Consider the following 13,715-nt stretch of genomic DNA (forward strand, 5'->3'; position numbering starts at 1 on the left):
GAGGAGCCTGACTCCACCTTTGCTGTACCTCACTGTTAAACAGCTGCACACAACAGTAAGCTCTCCCTTTGGACTACTCCTTTTTAAGGCTGAATAAGCCCAGCTACCTCAGCCTCTCCTCACACATTATGTCCTCCAGTGCTCTCCCAGACTCACTCCAGTATGTCAGTGTCTTTCTTGCACTGGAGATCCCAGACCTGTATGCAGTTCCCCAGATGTGATCTCACAAGTGTTGAATATAGGGGGAATAATAAATTCCCTTGACTATCAGCTGTGCTTTCGTAAATGCAGCCCAGTATGCCGTTTGTTTTCTTTGCCGCAAGGGCACACTGCTGATAGACTTGCAACTTCCACTCCTGGTCCTGGCTCCTTTCATTGTAAAGCTGAACTGGTGCACAGGGATAGTCTGCCTCTGATGCAGGACTTTGCATTTGTCTTAGTTGAACTTCATGAAGTACCTGGCAGCTCATTTCTCCAGCATCTTGAGGTCCCCTTGAAAGGCAGACCTGCCCTCCCTGTAACAACTCTACACCGCATGCCCTAGGAGGCCAGATGACACACTTAGAATGACATAAACCTTCCCAGACCCAGATTACGTGTGAGTCCACAAACTTGCTGACAGTGCACGCTGTCATGTCCTGCAGGCTGCTAAAAAAGACATTAGATGGCATTAGCCCCAGGATTGATTCCCCAAAGAATGTCACTAGAAGAAACTAGCTGCCAGTTCAACTTTGGATGGCTGATCTCAAAGGATGGTCATCAACAGTACACTTTTCACCTGTTGTAGTTGGCTATCCAATCTAAGTCATCTGTAGACTGTTTTTAAAAAATAAATAAATAATTAAAAAACAACAGAAGAATCCTTTTATTTTCAAAGTTTGATCAGTCCATGAAAGAAAGAGCAGTGCATTTCTGCAAAGCTCAAATAACTGTACAGCTCATTCTGCAGATGGATTTTTTTCTCAACAGAAAGGAAATGCCTGTTAAAGAGAAGGAACCATGAAGGGAGCCAGGACCAGCTGTGGCCAGCGTGGTTCTGCTGACTGATACCTTTAGAAACACATTACACCCTTCACACTTCTCCTTCCAGTGTTGATCTCCTTAAAATCACTGAACATCCAGGTGAGGATCCATCTAACCACAAAGGACATTTTGGCATCCCTGTTGGATCATATGTCAGGGCTGCCCTCTATATTTTGATTTTAATTCACAGGTTCTATAGAAGAACTGGAGCAAAACTCTCCGCTGGGGAATGCTGTCTGGCTGTACGAGCAGCCACCTTTCTATTATACTCTGGAGGAAATCAGGTTGTCTTCCAGTGAGTTCCAGTCACCAAATGATTTTATTGTTACAATATGAGGAAGCGATTTTTATTTTGTGCACTCCATGGTGCTCAAAATGTTATTTTTCACAGTATAGAATGGATTTGACAGCATTTGTCATGGAAGCACTCAGCAGAGTATGATGCAACTTCATTTAGTTGTGCTGTTTGTTGAAGTTCTGCAGTAAAATGTGCCGGCAAATTATGTTGTATTAATTTCTTTCTGGTGATTAACTAATCGTTCATATAATAAATAGCAGCTAACTACAAGAAAGAGATTTGTCACAGAGTTAGAATAACATTAAACTTTTCCCATTTCATGTAAAAAGGCAGAGGAAAAAATACTTCTAAAATTACTTTGCAACAGGTGCTTTATTTTAAGTCATTACTCAATCAAAACTACACAGTATACCCTTTTAACATTCCCTACCCACTCAATGATTGTTTTTTCTCAATAATTTTTTAAACATGGAATGAAATCTACATTGCAATTGTAAATCTTCATGCTACAATGTTCTCTAATGAGCCATTTGTGTCACTAAGAATAGTAATTTAAGAAAAAGGCCATTTTTCAAGCTCATATGTATGTCTATATTTGGGAACTTAAAAAATAACCCATCTCGGATGTAAAAATATGACTTGGAATATGTAAACATTTTCGTATACCTGAAACACTGGAAGAAGAATATCAGCTAAGAGCAAAACAATGGTTGCCTCAAATCATCGAAATGGGAAAAAGCATGTCATGGGGAGCAGAGAGAAGCACACTATTCAGTCTTTAAAGGGTTATAAGAAATGGTCATTCAATTCACTTTCTTTTCTCATCTAATGGAAAGCAGTAACTTTGAAGAGAATGGCCCAGCAGAACACCCCAATATTTCACCATAATTATTCTAGCCATTAGCTAACATTGACAAAGTGTCAAGTTTCAGTTGCTTCTTTTTCTTTTTTTCCTGAGAAAAGTCACTGATGTTTGGTGGAAATGTCTTCTGTGACTGTACAAATAAAATAAGGCATTTAAAGAGATTGTTACTTCTATTGTGTTTGCTTTTGTTTGTTTGTTTTTTGCTAACAGAGGTTTGTCCACAGTGTCCTTTGTACATCAAAACCTCTGCTTTTCTACAAATGGGCATGGCTAGAATGTCTTCAGTTCCCACTGTGGCCCTGGGTCTTGGGTGTCCTGAAGGCGAGTCAGCGTCCCATTACTGTAGCTTGAAAGTCAGTGACGTACAACAGCATATTGCACAATCCAATCTGTGTGGCTCCAGAAAGGGTTAAGAAGGTACACTGGAGTCATCTGTGGGTTCACTCCTTTCTTTTCTCTTTAAGTTGTAATGATTGTCTGGAAAATTAAATCAGCCAGACAGACAAGGATGCAAACTTTTTGCTCATTAAATTACAAAGCAGTCTCCAGATTGCAGAGGAGTGGCACATTAAAAACAACAAATCATCCAACCTTCTTCACTGTTGATCCTTAATTTGAAAGGCAGCATGGATTCCTAAGGCCGTCGCTTCCAGGACTCCTTCTGTGAAAAATCATTGCTACCTAACTATAAAAGGCTTAGCTCTTAAGAGAATATTGTGCTTTTTTTTTTCTTTTCCTTTAAAATTCAGATGAAATCAACTTGATTCGCAGTGTGACACCAAAGAGATCAGTTAGTTTTTTCCCTAGTCCACTTGATCATGGTCTCTGGTGAGCGATACAGGAATATTAGTTTGGCATACAGGTCTTCTTCTAGTTCCAGTTCTCCAGTCTCTCGCACTAAGAAAATGTCAGTACACAACTTCAAGATTCGGTCTACATTGGGTAGCTCCTCAAACATGATGGAGTGAGAGATCCCACTGAAAAATTCACGAACAAACTTCCCTATCACCAGGACGACTGAAGCGTACAGTCCCATGATACTGAAAAGAAAAGAAAGGAAAGAGTTCAATGCGTGCCTTGAAAAAGGGTCAGCCAAGTGCTAGGGAGCTCATCTGCATGCTTTAGTGTAGTCTATCAGCTGAGCAGACATTAATTTCTAATTAAGAAGATCCTGCTTCTGCTGTGCTGCAGGATTAAGGAGAGCAGGTATCAAGAGTAATACCATTTCTTACAAACACAAAGCCTTCTATAGTAATAGGCATGGATTTGAAACTCTCACAGAACCCCTTTTCTGGAGGTTCAAACATTACAAGAACAAAAAAGAAATAGCACCCCAAAACCCAGCAAATAAAGTCACCTTTACTTCTACATGATCTACAATATTTTAATTTTATGTAAAAATTTCTTCCTACCCATAACCAGCCAAGAATCCAAGGCTTGGTGGACTGACTTTGTCACTGAATATGAAGAGTTCAAGACTCTCTTCAGATGTTTTGTATCTTTTTCCAAGCTGATTCAAAACCCACCACTCACGAACTCCCTCTTCAGACACATTTTTGACCAGGGATACTGTAATATTTTCCCATCTGCAGTCTATTGAAAAAAGGAAATGTTAATATATATATATATGTATACACCAAGAATTGCAAAAGTCAAACTATTCTGAGTCAGATACTTCAAACATCTGCATGATTAAAATGACTGAGCAATGTAGGAGGAAAGGTGTGTTACAATTCTCATTTTACATTTTACATTATTTCTGTACAAAAGTACAGTATCTAGACTTCTGTGGTTTTCCTTCTGCAAATGTCATCTGAACGTGCATTAAATAAATAAAACGTTTCACATCACCTACACTTTCCTCTCTACAACTGTCAAATCATTTAAATATTCTTAGGCCAAAGTATCAACGACAGTCAGCATGTCTGCATTTCAGGCCTAGAGAAGCACATTTAACCTGGAGGGACTGTGGTAAATTCCTATATCTCAAAATGAAACTAGCACTGTAAATCATTTATGTCTTGGTATAAAATACGTTATTATCTTATATTAAGAAAAGCATACTATCCTATTATGCATACTGATCACACCAAATTTAACCCCTGTTGAGCAAGGTCTTCTTTGATAAAGACTTGTTCCTACTCTTCCAACCCAACGGTTTTTTCACGTGTGTATGTGCACACATGGGCATGTATTTTGTATGCCTGTGAGTACATGTATGCATTCTGGTCGGGTAATACCACTTTGAATACCATGATTTATCTAAGGTGGACTCTTTCTTGCCAGTAAGGAAGGAACAGCTAAATAATGCCAATCATTCAGTGTCATTTTTTAAGCTGAGGAGCTTCATTTGCAGGTATGCAGTACTATTGCCTTGTTTTGGCAAGATAGCATGGAGATGTGGAGCAGCAAACATTGTCATCACTTCCACAGAAAACAAAGGAAAGCGGTTCCTGAAAGAAGCCTTGAAGGAAAGGAGCCAGACTTCATCATTAGAGTCCTTACTGTTTAATACAAAGCTAAAGTACATCCAGATGTGTTTTCTGTGTTATACTATATCACCTCATCTCTCCCCAATCTTGCAGGCACCAGGTAGAAACCACTGAGGTGCCCCACAACAGTTCAATCAATGTGCAAAGTGAGAGTGCTGTCTTGCACTTCTTTCAACCATACTCTCTTTTCCATGGTCTGGACACATACCTGTCAATAGCTGCTTTATGGGTTTTGCCAAAGAATCACTAGGAGCCTTGATGTAGTACGGGTACACTGTCTCTAATGTTCTGGAAAAAATGAGAAAGCAAATATTTCATATTTTTATACCTCTAAAATAATTTAGAAATACCTAACAGGGCTATACACAGTTCCCAGTAATTCTTGGCTTAAGCTATGATTTTATAGTGTTCAGATGTCACATCTGAAAGTTAGCTGGATTTATTAACTATGTTCTGTCAGAATTTCAGCAGGGAGCTCCATCCATAATGTTGCCATTCACATGCCATGAATCCCACACACCTGGGGCATGTGTGTTTGCAAGGAATGCAGACTTTATATTTTGTTCCCCTTTTTAACAAACCCGCTTTTATAGCCAGCTATATAAGCAGCACAAAGAAAGGCAACACATCACGAGTAGTAAACAAGCTAGAAAAATATATAGCTAGAAAAATATGTGGTGAGAACAGTTATTACTTCAGAATTGCAAGATGTTTTGCTAATAACACCTGAAAAGAGTGAGATTTTTTTTCCCAGCATTTTTCATTGGGAAATATTTTCAATTTGTAGGAGGATTTAAAACTTGGAAAAAAAAAAAAGTTTGTAAAAGTTCTTGCATTGGACTCCAAATTAAATCACCTTAAGTGGGAATAAATTACCAGCATCCAGAGAGAGATATATTTAATTAAAACCAGAGATACTGTCCTAAACTTTTCTTCAAATGACGGGGCCTCTCAGGCAAGTCCTGTGACATTTTGCTACATTGCATATGCCAGGCTGAGGAAGAACAGAGGTGGCCAATTTAAAATTCCTCCTGATCACTCCAGCAGACCCAAAAGATCAGGTCAGAGCTCAGCAGCTAAGTTGTTCCAGCAGAGGTGTTCCATGGAGCTCCCTGCTACAACCACTGTTCCTTGGTGACAAAGTAAAAAAACCTTAAATCAACAATATTATTAAAAGATAGGCAAGTGTAGGTGTATCTTCTATGTTACAGCTTGCCTCCTGTGAAGAGACAAGTATAAACGAATTATCTCCTCCCACAAAAGAGCAAAATCCACTCTCCTCGGCACTACATCAGCTTAGGAAATATTCCTGTATCCTCACATAGCAGAAAAGTAAGAGAGGTGTAAAATATTCTTTAAATGCAATGTTGAGATGTGCAACAGGAGTCTGCTTGGATGCACAAGTGCATGTGGGTGCAGAATAATAGCTGTGCACAGAAAAGACCTACTAACAGATATGAACCTCTCAGACTTTTGGCTCTCCCAGTTGGCCTCAGCTTTAACTTTTCAACTCTTGTGGCCACAAATCAGATCAGGTGGCCTTCAGGGATGACGTGTTGGCTTAGCAGTATTTAGAGACTACTGCTGTAAAGTAATCCCCAGTGAGCAGGCGGAAGAGGATGAGCCAGACTCCTTTCAATTGTGACAGAAGGCACCACTGCTGTTAATGCTATAAGGCTATATCCATAGAATAATGTTTAATATTCATGTGAAGAGCATGCTCTTTCTGCCTTGCATATTTCCATTACAGGAAAAGATCTGATGTCAGAAACAACTGCAGATGTTACCCATTGACCGCAGTTGATTTAACGCTTCCTTGCCAATCTAATACTATTCAAGAATAACAATGAGAAATACAGTCTGGATGGTTATTTAGAACAAAAAATAAAAATCATTAATACAACATCCTCAAATGGAGTCAAACTGGAGTAACTCCAAGGAGAGTTTAACTGTGACTATACTGTAATTAACTTGTGCTTATCCAATAAATCAAAGAAAAGTAACTAATAGCTTCACCATACTTGCTGGAGGTGTTCCAGTATTCTTGGACTTCTCGGCCTACAGTTACCATAGGAAATAAGCTTTTACCTTTAATGTCACTATTATGTGACTTCAATCCTATTGGCCTCTGTAAACAAGACCCCAAAGTTATTAGAGGGAAAAGCGTAGGCAGACAAACGACATAGTTGCACAAGCCTGGTCTCCTTAGAAAATAAGGTTTAAAAAGGAAAGATTTGCATACAAATAGTCAAAGAAAATAACTTACACCTTTTCCAGTTGCTGCCCAGACATCATTGTAGCAATCTCTCTTCTAGTGTTCTCTGGTAGCACAAAGGTAAGTTTATCTGATGCTATTTCAGCTTTGGCACCGAGGGTGAGATTTCTGTTGTAAGCAAAAGGGAAGACACGCTCTCAACCTTCAATGAGAGGGTAACCCAAACACTTGTTTGCTGAACCCTAGAGCTAGTTTTCTAACGAATCCAGCCACACTGACCCTGGCTATACCAGTCTTTGCTGAATCAAGCATCATGCTACCTGTACTTGAGATGGTGTTTTCTCCCATGGAGGATATGTGGCACCCTTAACAGCATTTTTTCTAACTGACTGTGACTTTGTGTGTCCTACAGAACAATAATGATGGATTAATACATTTTTTCTCATTAGGTCAGTCAAAAGACAATGGGTGAGGGAGCACATCTGCTCTGACTTCAAGCAACAGGACTGTCTGTGTTACCACACATTCGGTGCCAGGGCAGCTGAGGATGCTGCAGTCAGCTATAGCTTCCCAAAAACCCCACCTCAGCCTAGCAGCAACATGAAATGTTGCAGAGAAATATCCCCAGCAGATGATGTGCAAAGGCAAGAAGTGTGTATGCTGCCTGAGTGACACAAAAGGTTCATTTTACAGCTGCTTGTGGTCTTCTGGCCTAGATGAAAGACAGCAGTTTGCCTTTATGGAGAAAAAGTGGAAGGTCACTGTGGTAAGTCTTTACTGCTTTCAGTCATTCATGGTCACAATGTAATCCACAGGATATAATTTGAGAGTGAAAAAGGTCTTTTTTAACTAGTGTATGAATGTTTGTAGTTATGCAAGCATATGGGCAAATTGAGTAGCAGTATTAAAAATTAACATAAGGCTCAGAAATGATGGAGTGATGTAATTCACTAGCTAATACAGTATGCTTCCAGGAAAATAAGGGGGGTCAAACAAAGTTGAATTAAGGGTGCAGATTCATTACAAGCCTATTTTTGACTGTGGAAGGACTGACCCAGCATGTTCAGAGCTGCCACAGTGATCCAGCTGACCTGCTTCTTCTGCACAATCTTTTGCTGAGGATTGCTATAACAATCCAGCATCAATTTCCAACAAAACAGGTAGATACTGGGACTGCAAAGGTACTTAATTTCCATGGAGTAATGACATAACTCCAGTTTAATCCAGTAGTCTACAGGGATCCCATCCAGCAGATAGTAGCCAACAAACCACCTCAGTGACTGGGTGTGCTCTAGCCCATATGCAACTACTCTACATTCTAGGCTCTCTCCTGCAAAAACTTCATCGTAAAGTAATAGTTCACTGAGGCCAAAGGAACCACAAGTAAACAGGCAAAGGTTTTGATAAAAGGGAGCTGTGCCATTGTTAAGGTATTTGCATAAGAAAAGCTCTGAGTACATGTGTATTTTAAAAATAATTTTGTGTCAGTTCCAGACTCCCTTATTAAGAAGACCAAGCACTTCTGTTTATATTTCCTCATAGTTTTTCTGCCTTAGCTAGGTCCAAGTATTTAGCTCCCATAAATGCTAGCAAGGTTGCTGTTCGGGGCAGTTTATTTGAACATCTCCATCTAAAACTGGCTAAAATGTTCTTACTCCGTCCCCTCAAGTCCCATTGAAAACTCCACCCTGCCTTTTAAAATAATGTACTTGGAAGTGGCTCCACTTGTCTCTTTATTTCTTGAGAACTGCAGGCAACAAATGTTTTTCTGCATAACAAAGGTTACTTCTCTCTGTTTCTCTCCCTCCCTACTTTTAGGTTTTTTTGCTCTGCAGTACAATAAAATTTTCTGAAAAACTAAAGCGAAAACCCAGAGTGGAACTGTTCTGCTGAAGGAACACTTGGCAAATGATCCATCAACCTCATAAGAGTCATATTAATTACCTTTGAATAGTCCATGAAAGAACTACAGTGAACTCAGCTGAAAAATCCATCAGTCCCTGTATCATTTTCTCTCTACTGGGAGGGCTTATGGTCCATAAAGAGTTTGAATTTCCCTCTAGATCTGCTAGAGTTATATCTTCTTTTCCATAGCCCTCTAGAAACTGCAAAGCAGCCTGTAGGTGCAGAAGAGGAATATAAAATCTCACTACAGTGATATTCACAAGACACAGAGCCACATTTTCCAATCAAGCAATATTATAAATGTTCAATTAATTGTAAGTGCAGTGGTTTATACTGATGGTTTTCCTCAAGTATCAACTATGGCTTTAGATAGGGAGGGAAAGTATAGCTAGGCTAAGAAGGCAAAACAGAAATGGTCCCGCTGCTTAAAGAGTAAGTATGATGGTCAAGCAGGCCAAAATTAGTCTGGAAATTCATCAGATTGTAGAATCTATTCAAAATTATCTTCACTTTTTTTTTAGTTTCTAATAACCCCATTTATGTCTGTAGATTCAGTAGGGTGTAAAGTTTTCAGTGCCCATCAGTTTTGACCGGTAACTCTGACACTTCACACAGCTTCAGTGACACTCCAAATAGTATCAGTGGTCACCACAAAATCTAAGTCACAGTACAAAGTACACACCAAGCCTGGCCACTGTGGGATGGCTCACACTTCCAGAAACGTCTGGTAATATTCAGGAGGCACAAGACAGTTACTAGTTTTCATATTTTTATTAAAATTTTACTCTATTATTAAGCCACTTTCTGCACAGAAAGATGGCTGCAAAGGAAGAGGCAACTTCAAACCAGTAACTTTCAAAGTGGATCACGATTGCAATATTACTGCTATAATATGTGGGTTATTTGGTAGGATCCAATATAAAAAAAATGTTAATTTTTGAATGGGCTAGAAGCAAGCACTTCTTTTAAAGTTATATCTGATCAAACCCCAGTTACCTTAGTAATGCAACAGCTTCTACTAATTACTAGTGGTTTTGATGTGGAAACTTATGATAACTTTATGCATGTTGCACCACGAAATAGTGAGACTATATTTAAATGCTTATGTTTTGACATTTTAATGTCAAATCTTTTCTAGGCCATACACATTTTGACAGTAGCACATGTCACTGAGAGCTGAAAGCTGTGTGTGCTCTAGGAAGGAACTCGGGGCTTACAAGTGCCAACACTGTTGTTTCCCCCCAGCACAAGCACATTTGTTTTGGCACTACACCAACAGCATCACATCTCCCGAAGATTTGTGTCATTTAGAGGAGAGGTTTTTTATTCAGGTGACAGGACAACTAGGGTTCCTGTCTTCTATGATTTTGTGCAAAGATGTCTTGATTAATGGTAACTTGTCTCACCATAACCCATCTCTGTCCTGACAAATGATCTGTTGAAACCCTTATTCATGCAAACTCTCATTATCAAAACATCTTCCAAGTGATGGCAGCACTACTGACCTTCGTAACTACACAAACAAAACTCACAAAAGGCCTCCACGGAAACATGCACACATTTTTAAATAATGAGGTATTCTACATTTCACTTACAGTGTTACCCCTGTAGCTTCCCAGAAACGCATTGAAACCAGTCTGATTCAAGTCCTTGAGCTGACTCTGTTGAGCACTCATTGTAAAAATAGGCTGGGAAACAAAAGAACATACACTTGTCACATTTACTTCACATCGGCTGCTATGTACACAGTACAGCATCCTGTGCATCACAGTCCAAGACAATGATGGAACTCAATTCAACAGGAAAAGGTTATGATCTTATTCCACTGAGAAACAAGTTACCTCCACAATGATTTTACATTTACCACATGGATCTGTAGGCAGCTACCCCATGAAGGATAATTTATCCTACTGACAGTAGGTTCTGTTTTTAACTTGCAAATGACAATAATATTTTACATCATCGATAAACTAATGTGTTTATTAACCCAAAGGGGATCTTTTGTAGGAGCTTGCCTGATCTCTTGCATAAGGCAGGAGAGTTCAGTTCCGTGAAGGGAATAAGAAATAGCACAAGGAAATACACTGCAAAAACAGAGTTTGTTTTTCGTCTTTCTTATTTTCTTTTTTTTTTTTTTTACCTGATAACCTCCTAGAGTTATTGTGATTGATACATCTAGAGGCTTGTTGGTGATGCCTGCAACAGATTTGATTAAAGACATGAAGAGCAGTGGGAACCAGACAATACAAATCAGCAAGACGATAATCATGCCACCCATTCCATACTTCACAACTTTCTTTTTCTTCTGGCCTCTTGGTTGGGGATATCTCTGCAAAAGCAAACAGCAACATGGTAATGTCTCTTCAGTCAGTAGAACACTGGATATGATTTCATGGGTCAATATATAATGATCTTAAGGACTCCCATCTTCCGTAATAATTTGCTACCCATTGTCATGCCTGTCGTTTTGAGATGTTTTTAGACGAACATGCATAGACACTGAATTTCTGCTGACAACAAAGTGCCAAATGAACCCATGTCAAGTGTGTCTGTGGTTTTGATCCTTCACAACCATAAAGAAGGGAAAAAATGAGTAATTTGAATTTTTTGTCCGAATAACTGCGAGCATGAACTCACAAGAACCAAATGTAAAACAATAGCAACAACAGTGATACAACCCAGTAACACTGGGCATGACCCACTTTCTTGTATTTGTGCTTCCAAAAAGTTTGATCTCAAAGCTCCTTAAGGCAAAATGCCTCTCACAGAACTCGAAATGCTGAAAACTGTATTTTTGATGGGGGAGGGGAGAGAGGGAGAAATAAAATTGTTTGCCAGTAGCTGACACGCACAACCAGTAAGACTGTCTGATATTGCACTACCTCCACATTCATTTTACACCTCACATACAGTATTTCTAAGAGTTGTTCACAGGCTTGATCCAATTTGTTTCTAATGAATCCCACACCAACTGCATTTAAATAATGTCTAAAATCTTGTTGCTGTTCCTAAAGTCTTGACACTGTTGATGTGACAGCCTTATCCTTCTTAGCTTCTGAGACCGAAGTGGCCATGCTTTTACCCTTCTCTTCTCAAAGCAAAGCACAAGGTGTGTCTGTTTGGTCCTGCCCATAATTCATACCCTCTGTTATTTGCCTCATGATTGAATACTTTAACAGCTTCGCCATCCTGTAAAATGCCTTACCATCTCTGCAATTTATTTTGCTGTGTTCTCTTATGGGATTTAAGTCCACACAGTCTTTTAGGATCCTGTCTTTCAGGCACTGCGTACTGCATGTGCAAAATAAAGATGCATTGTATTGCACCGCACCTCAAACTCATGCCAGGAATCCAGCTTTCAGGAAATTGTTCTTGCTTTACAACATGAATCCATAAAGCCCTAAGAGAATATTAAATTTGTAATACAATGCTATATTTAAAACAAATTAGCTACTTTTCAAAAGTAGTGTATCAAGTAATTTGTCTTGCTCTACAGAATACTGTTTTCATTAAAATATCATATAAAGATCTCCAGGGGTATATTATTTGTCTGTATGAGATTAGTTCAGGCACCTCTAATGATGTTACAGAACAGCTCAGAGAGACTCTAGTAGTCAAAAGAGAGAGAGGCAAAGAGAATCAAAGTCAAAAAGCCATGGGCAGTTATTTTGCTACATGGCATTAGCACACACACACTAGCTTAGACGTGGAAATCTTCCCACATCAGATCTACACTACATATAACGTGGAGTGATCCTGTTGTAGCGTAAAAAAATGCAGCGAGATAGACAGTCAAAGCAGAACTGGATTATTATTTCTCTGACTCCTGAAGCATCTGATGACACTCCATTCATGGCAGAAATGGAAGGCATACAGAAAAAGCCTACATGCAGGAATTGTGTGCACTTAAGCTCTGAGTTAATTTAAGTGACATACTTGGAAAGTAACTGCCATTAAGAGACAGGATTATAATAAAAGTAGAAATACGTCAGTAACACTTAAAAATACAGCCGTTTCATTGCAGATGTACGATTTCTGACTGGTTGGGTCACTCTTAAAAGAATGCTTAATTTCTTTTTTCAAATTGGCAAAACAAGTAAGCATATGGTTGCAATTTTTATAGCAGTTATAAGGAATCCAGAATTTGCAAGTTTAATTTGAACTGTAGCTTAAACGATTTAAAGAGACTTTCAGTCAGACAAATGGTGGGTTTATCTGGCCTGCAGTTCAGTTCTGGATGTGCAGGAGTTGTCTGAATTCTCTCTGCGGTTAAATGACCCAGGTGTCCCTGGGACCTACACTGTGGATAAACCCACTCTTCCTTCTACCAACCTTTCTCTTCAGCTACAGTTTCCCTGCTACTGTGGGTTACCCCTTTAGTTGTTATGGACAAAGTGAGTCTGTGTGAATACCAGGCCTTTCAACCCTGGCATGCAATTAAGCCTTAACGTGGAAAAATCAGCGAGGCACAAAAGGGAAGCCGTTTGAAATTGCACTTGCAGTGACTGCCAACTAACATAAAGCACACAATAGTCTGAATACTTCTGAACATAAACACCAGGTGTATCTTCTAAGAAACTGTCTTTATGGTGGATTTCCCAATTATTTAGGGACTCGTGGTTATTTCTCTTCATTTCTGCATGGGGGAGGGCAGGTCTGGATCACTCATATGGGGCTTTCTTACTTTTTCTGACTCTCGCCAGCACTTCAGGATGAATATATGAGCATAGATATCTTCAACACAGATCCAGCTGGAAAGACTGAGAGTGGTATCAGTCCAAACCCAGTCCATTACTGCTCTAAGCTCCGTCAAAAATGGAACCAGGCGGAATCTGAAGGGAGATCACAGCAGATAACTCATCAGAAAAGGGAGGGATCACATTAAACAAGCACATTAAGTGTATATATGACAAGAGA

The 13,715-nt window shown here is 39.3% G+C and overlaps 1 protein-coding gene across 13 annotated transcripts in view; it reads right to left on the reverse strand.

Moving 5' to 3' along the window:
- Nucleotides 1–849: 849 nt before the first annotated feature.
- PIEZO2 (piezo type mechanosensitive ion channel component 2) overlaps nucleotides 850–13,715 on the reverse strand; it is a 309,728-nt gene continuing 296,862 nt past the window's right edge. For 12 of the 13 annotated variants that reach the window (XM_071804264.1, XM_071804257.1, XM_071804259.1 and 9 more), the window contains 8 exons: nucleotides 13,483–13,630; nucleotides 10,939–11,127; nucleotides 10,394–10,486; nucleotides 8,838–9,010; nucleotides 6,945–7,061; nucleotides 4,887–4,966; nucleotides 3,599–3,779; nucleotides 850–3,226 (listed from right to left, as the gene is read on the reverse strand). In XM_071804264.1, coding sequence (XP_071660365.1) covers nucleotides 2,974–3,226; nucleotides 3,599–3,779; nucleotides 4,887–4,966; nucleotides 6,945–7,061; nucleotides 8,838–9,010; nucleotides 10,394–10,486; nucleotides 10,939–11,127; nucleotides 13,483–13,630 — 1,234 coding nt within the window. In that variant the 3' untranslated portion in view covers nucleotides 850–2,973. Of the gene's footprint in view, nucleotides 3,227–3,598; nucleotides 3,780–4,886; nucleotides 4,967–6,944; nucleotides 7,062–8,837; nucleotides 9,011–10,393; nucleotides 10,487–10,938; nucleotides 11,128–13,482; nucleotides 13,631–13,715 lie in introns of those variants that run through there. The other variant, XM_071804263.1, reaches the window with a different exon arrangement.

This window comes from Patagioenas fasciata, chromosome 2, assembly GCF_037038585.1.
Source record: "Patagioenas fasciata isolate bPatFas1 chromosome 2, bPatFas1.hap1, whole genome shotgun sequence".
In the NCBI taxonomy this organism is placed as follows: domain Eukaryota; kingdom Metazoa; phylum Chordata; class Aves; order Columbiformes; family Columbidae; genus Patagioenas; species Patagioenas fasciata.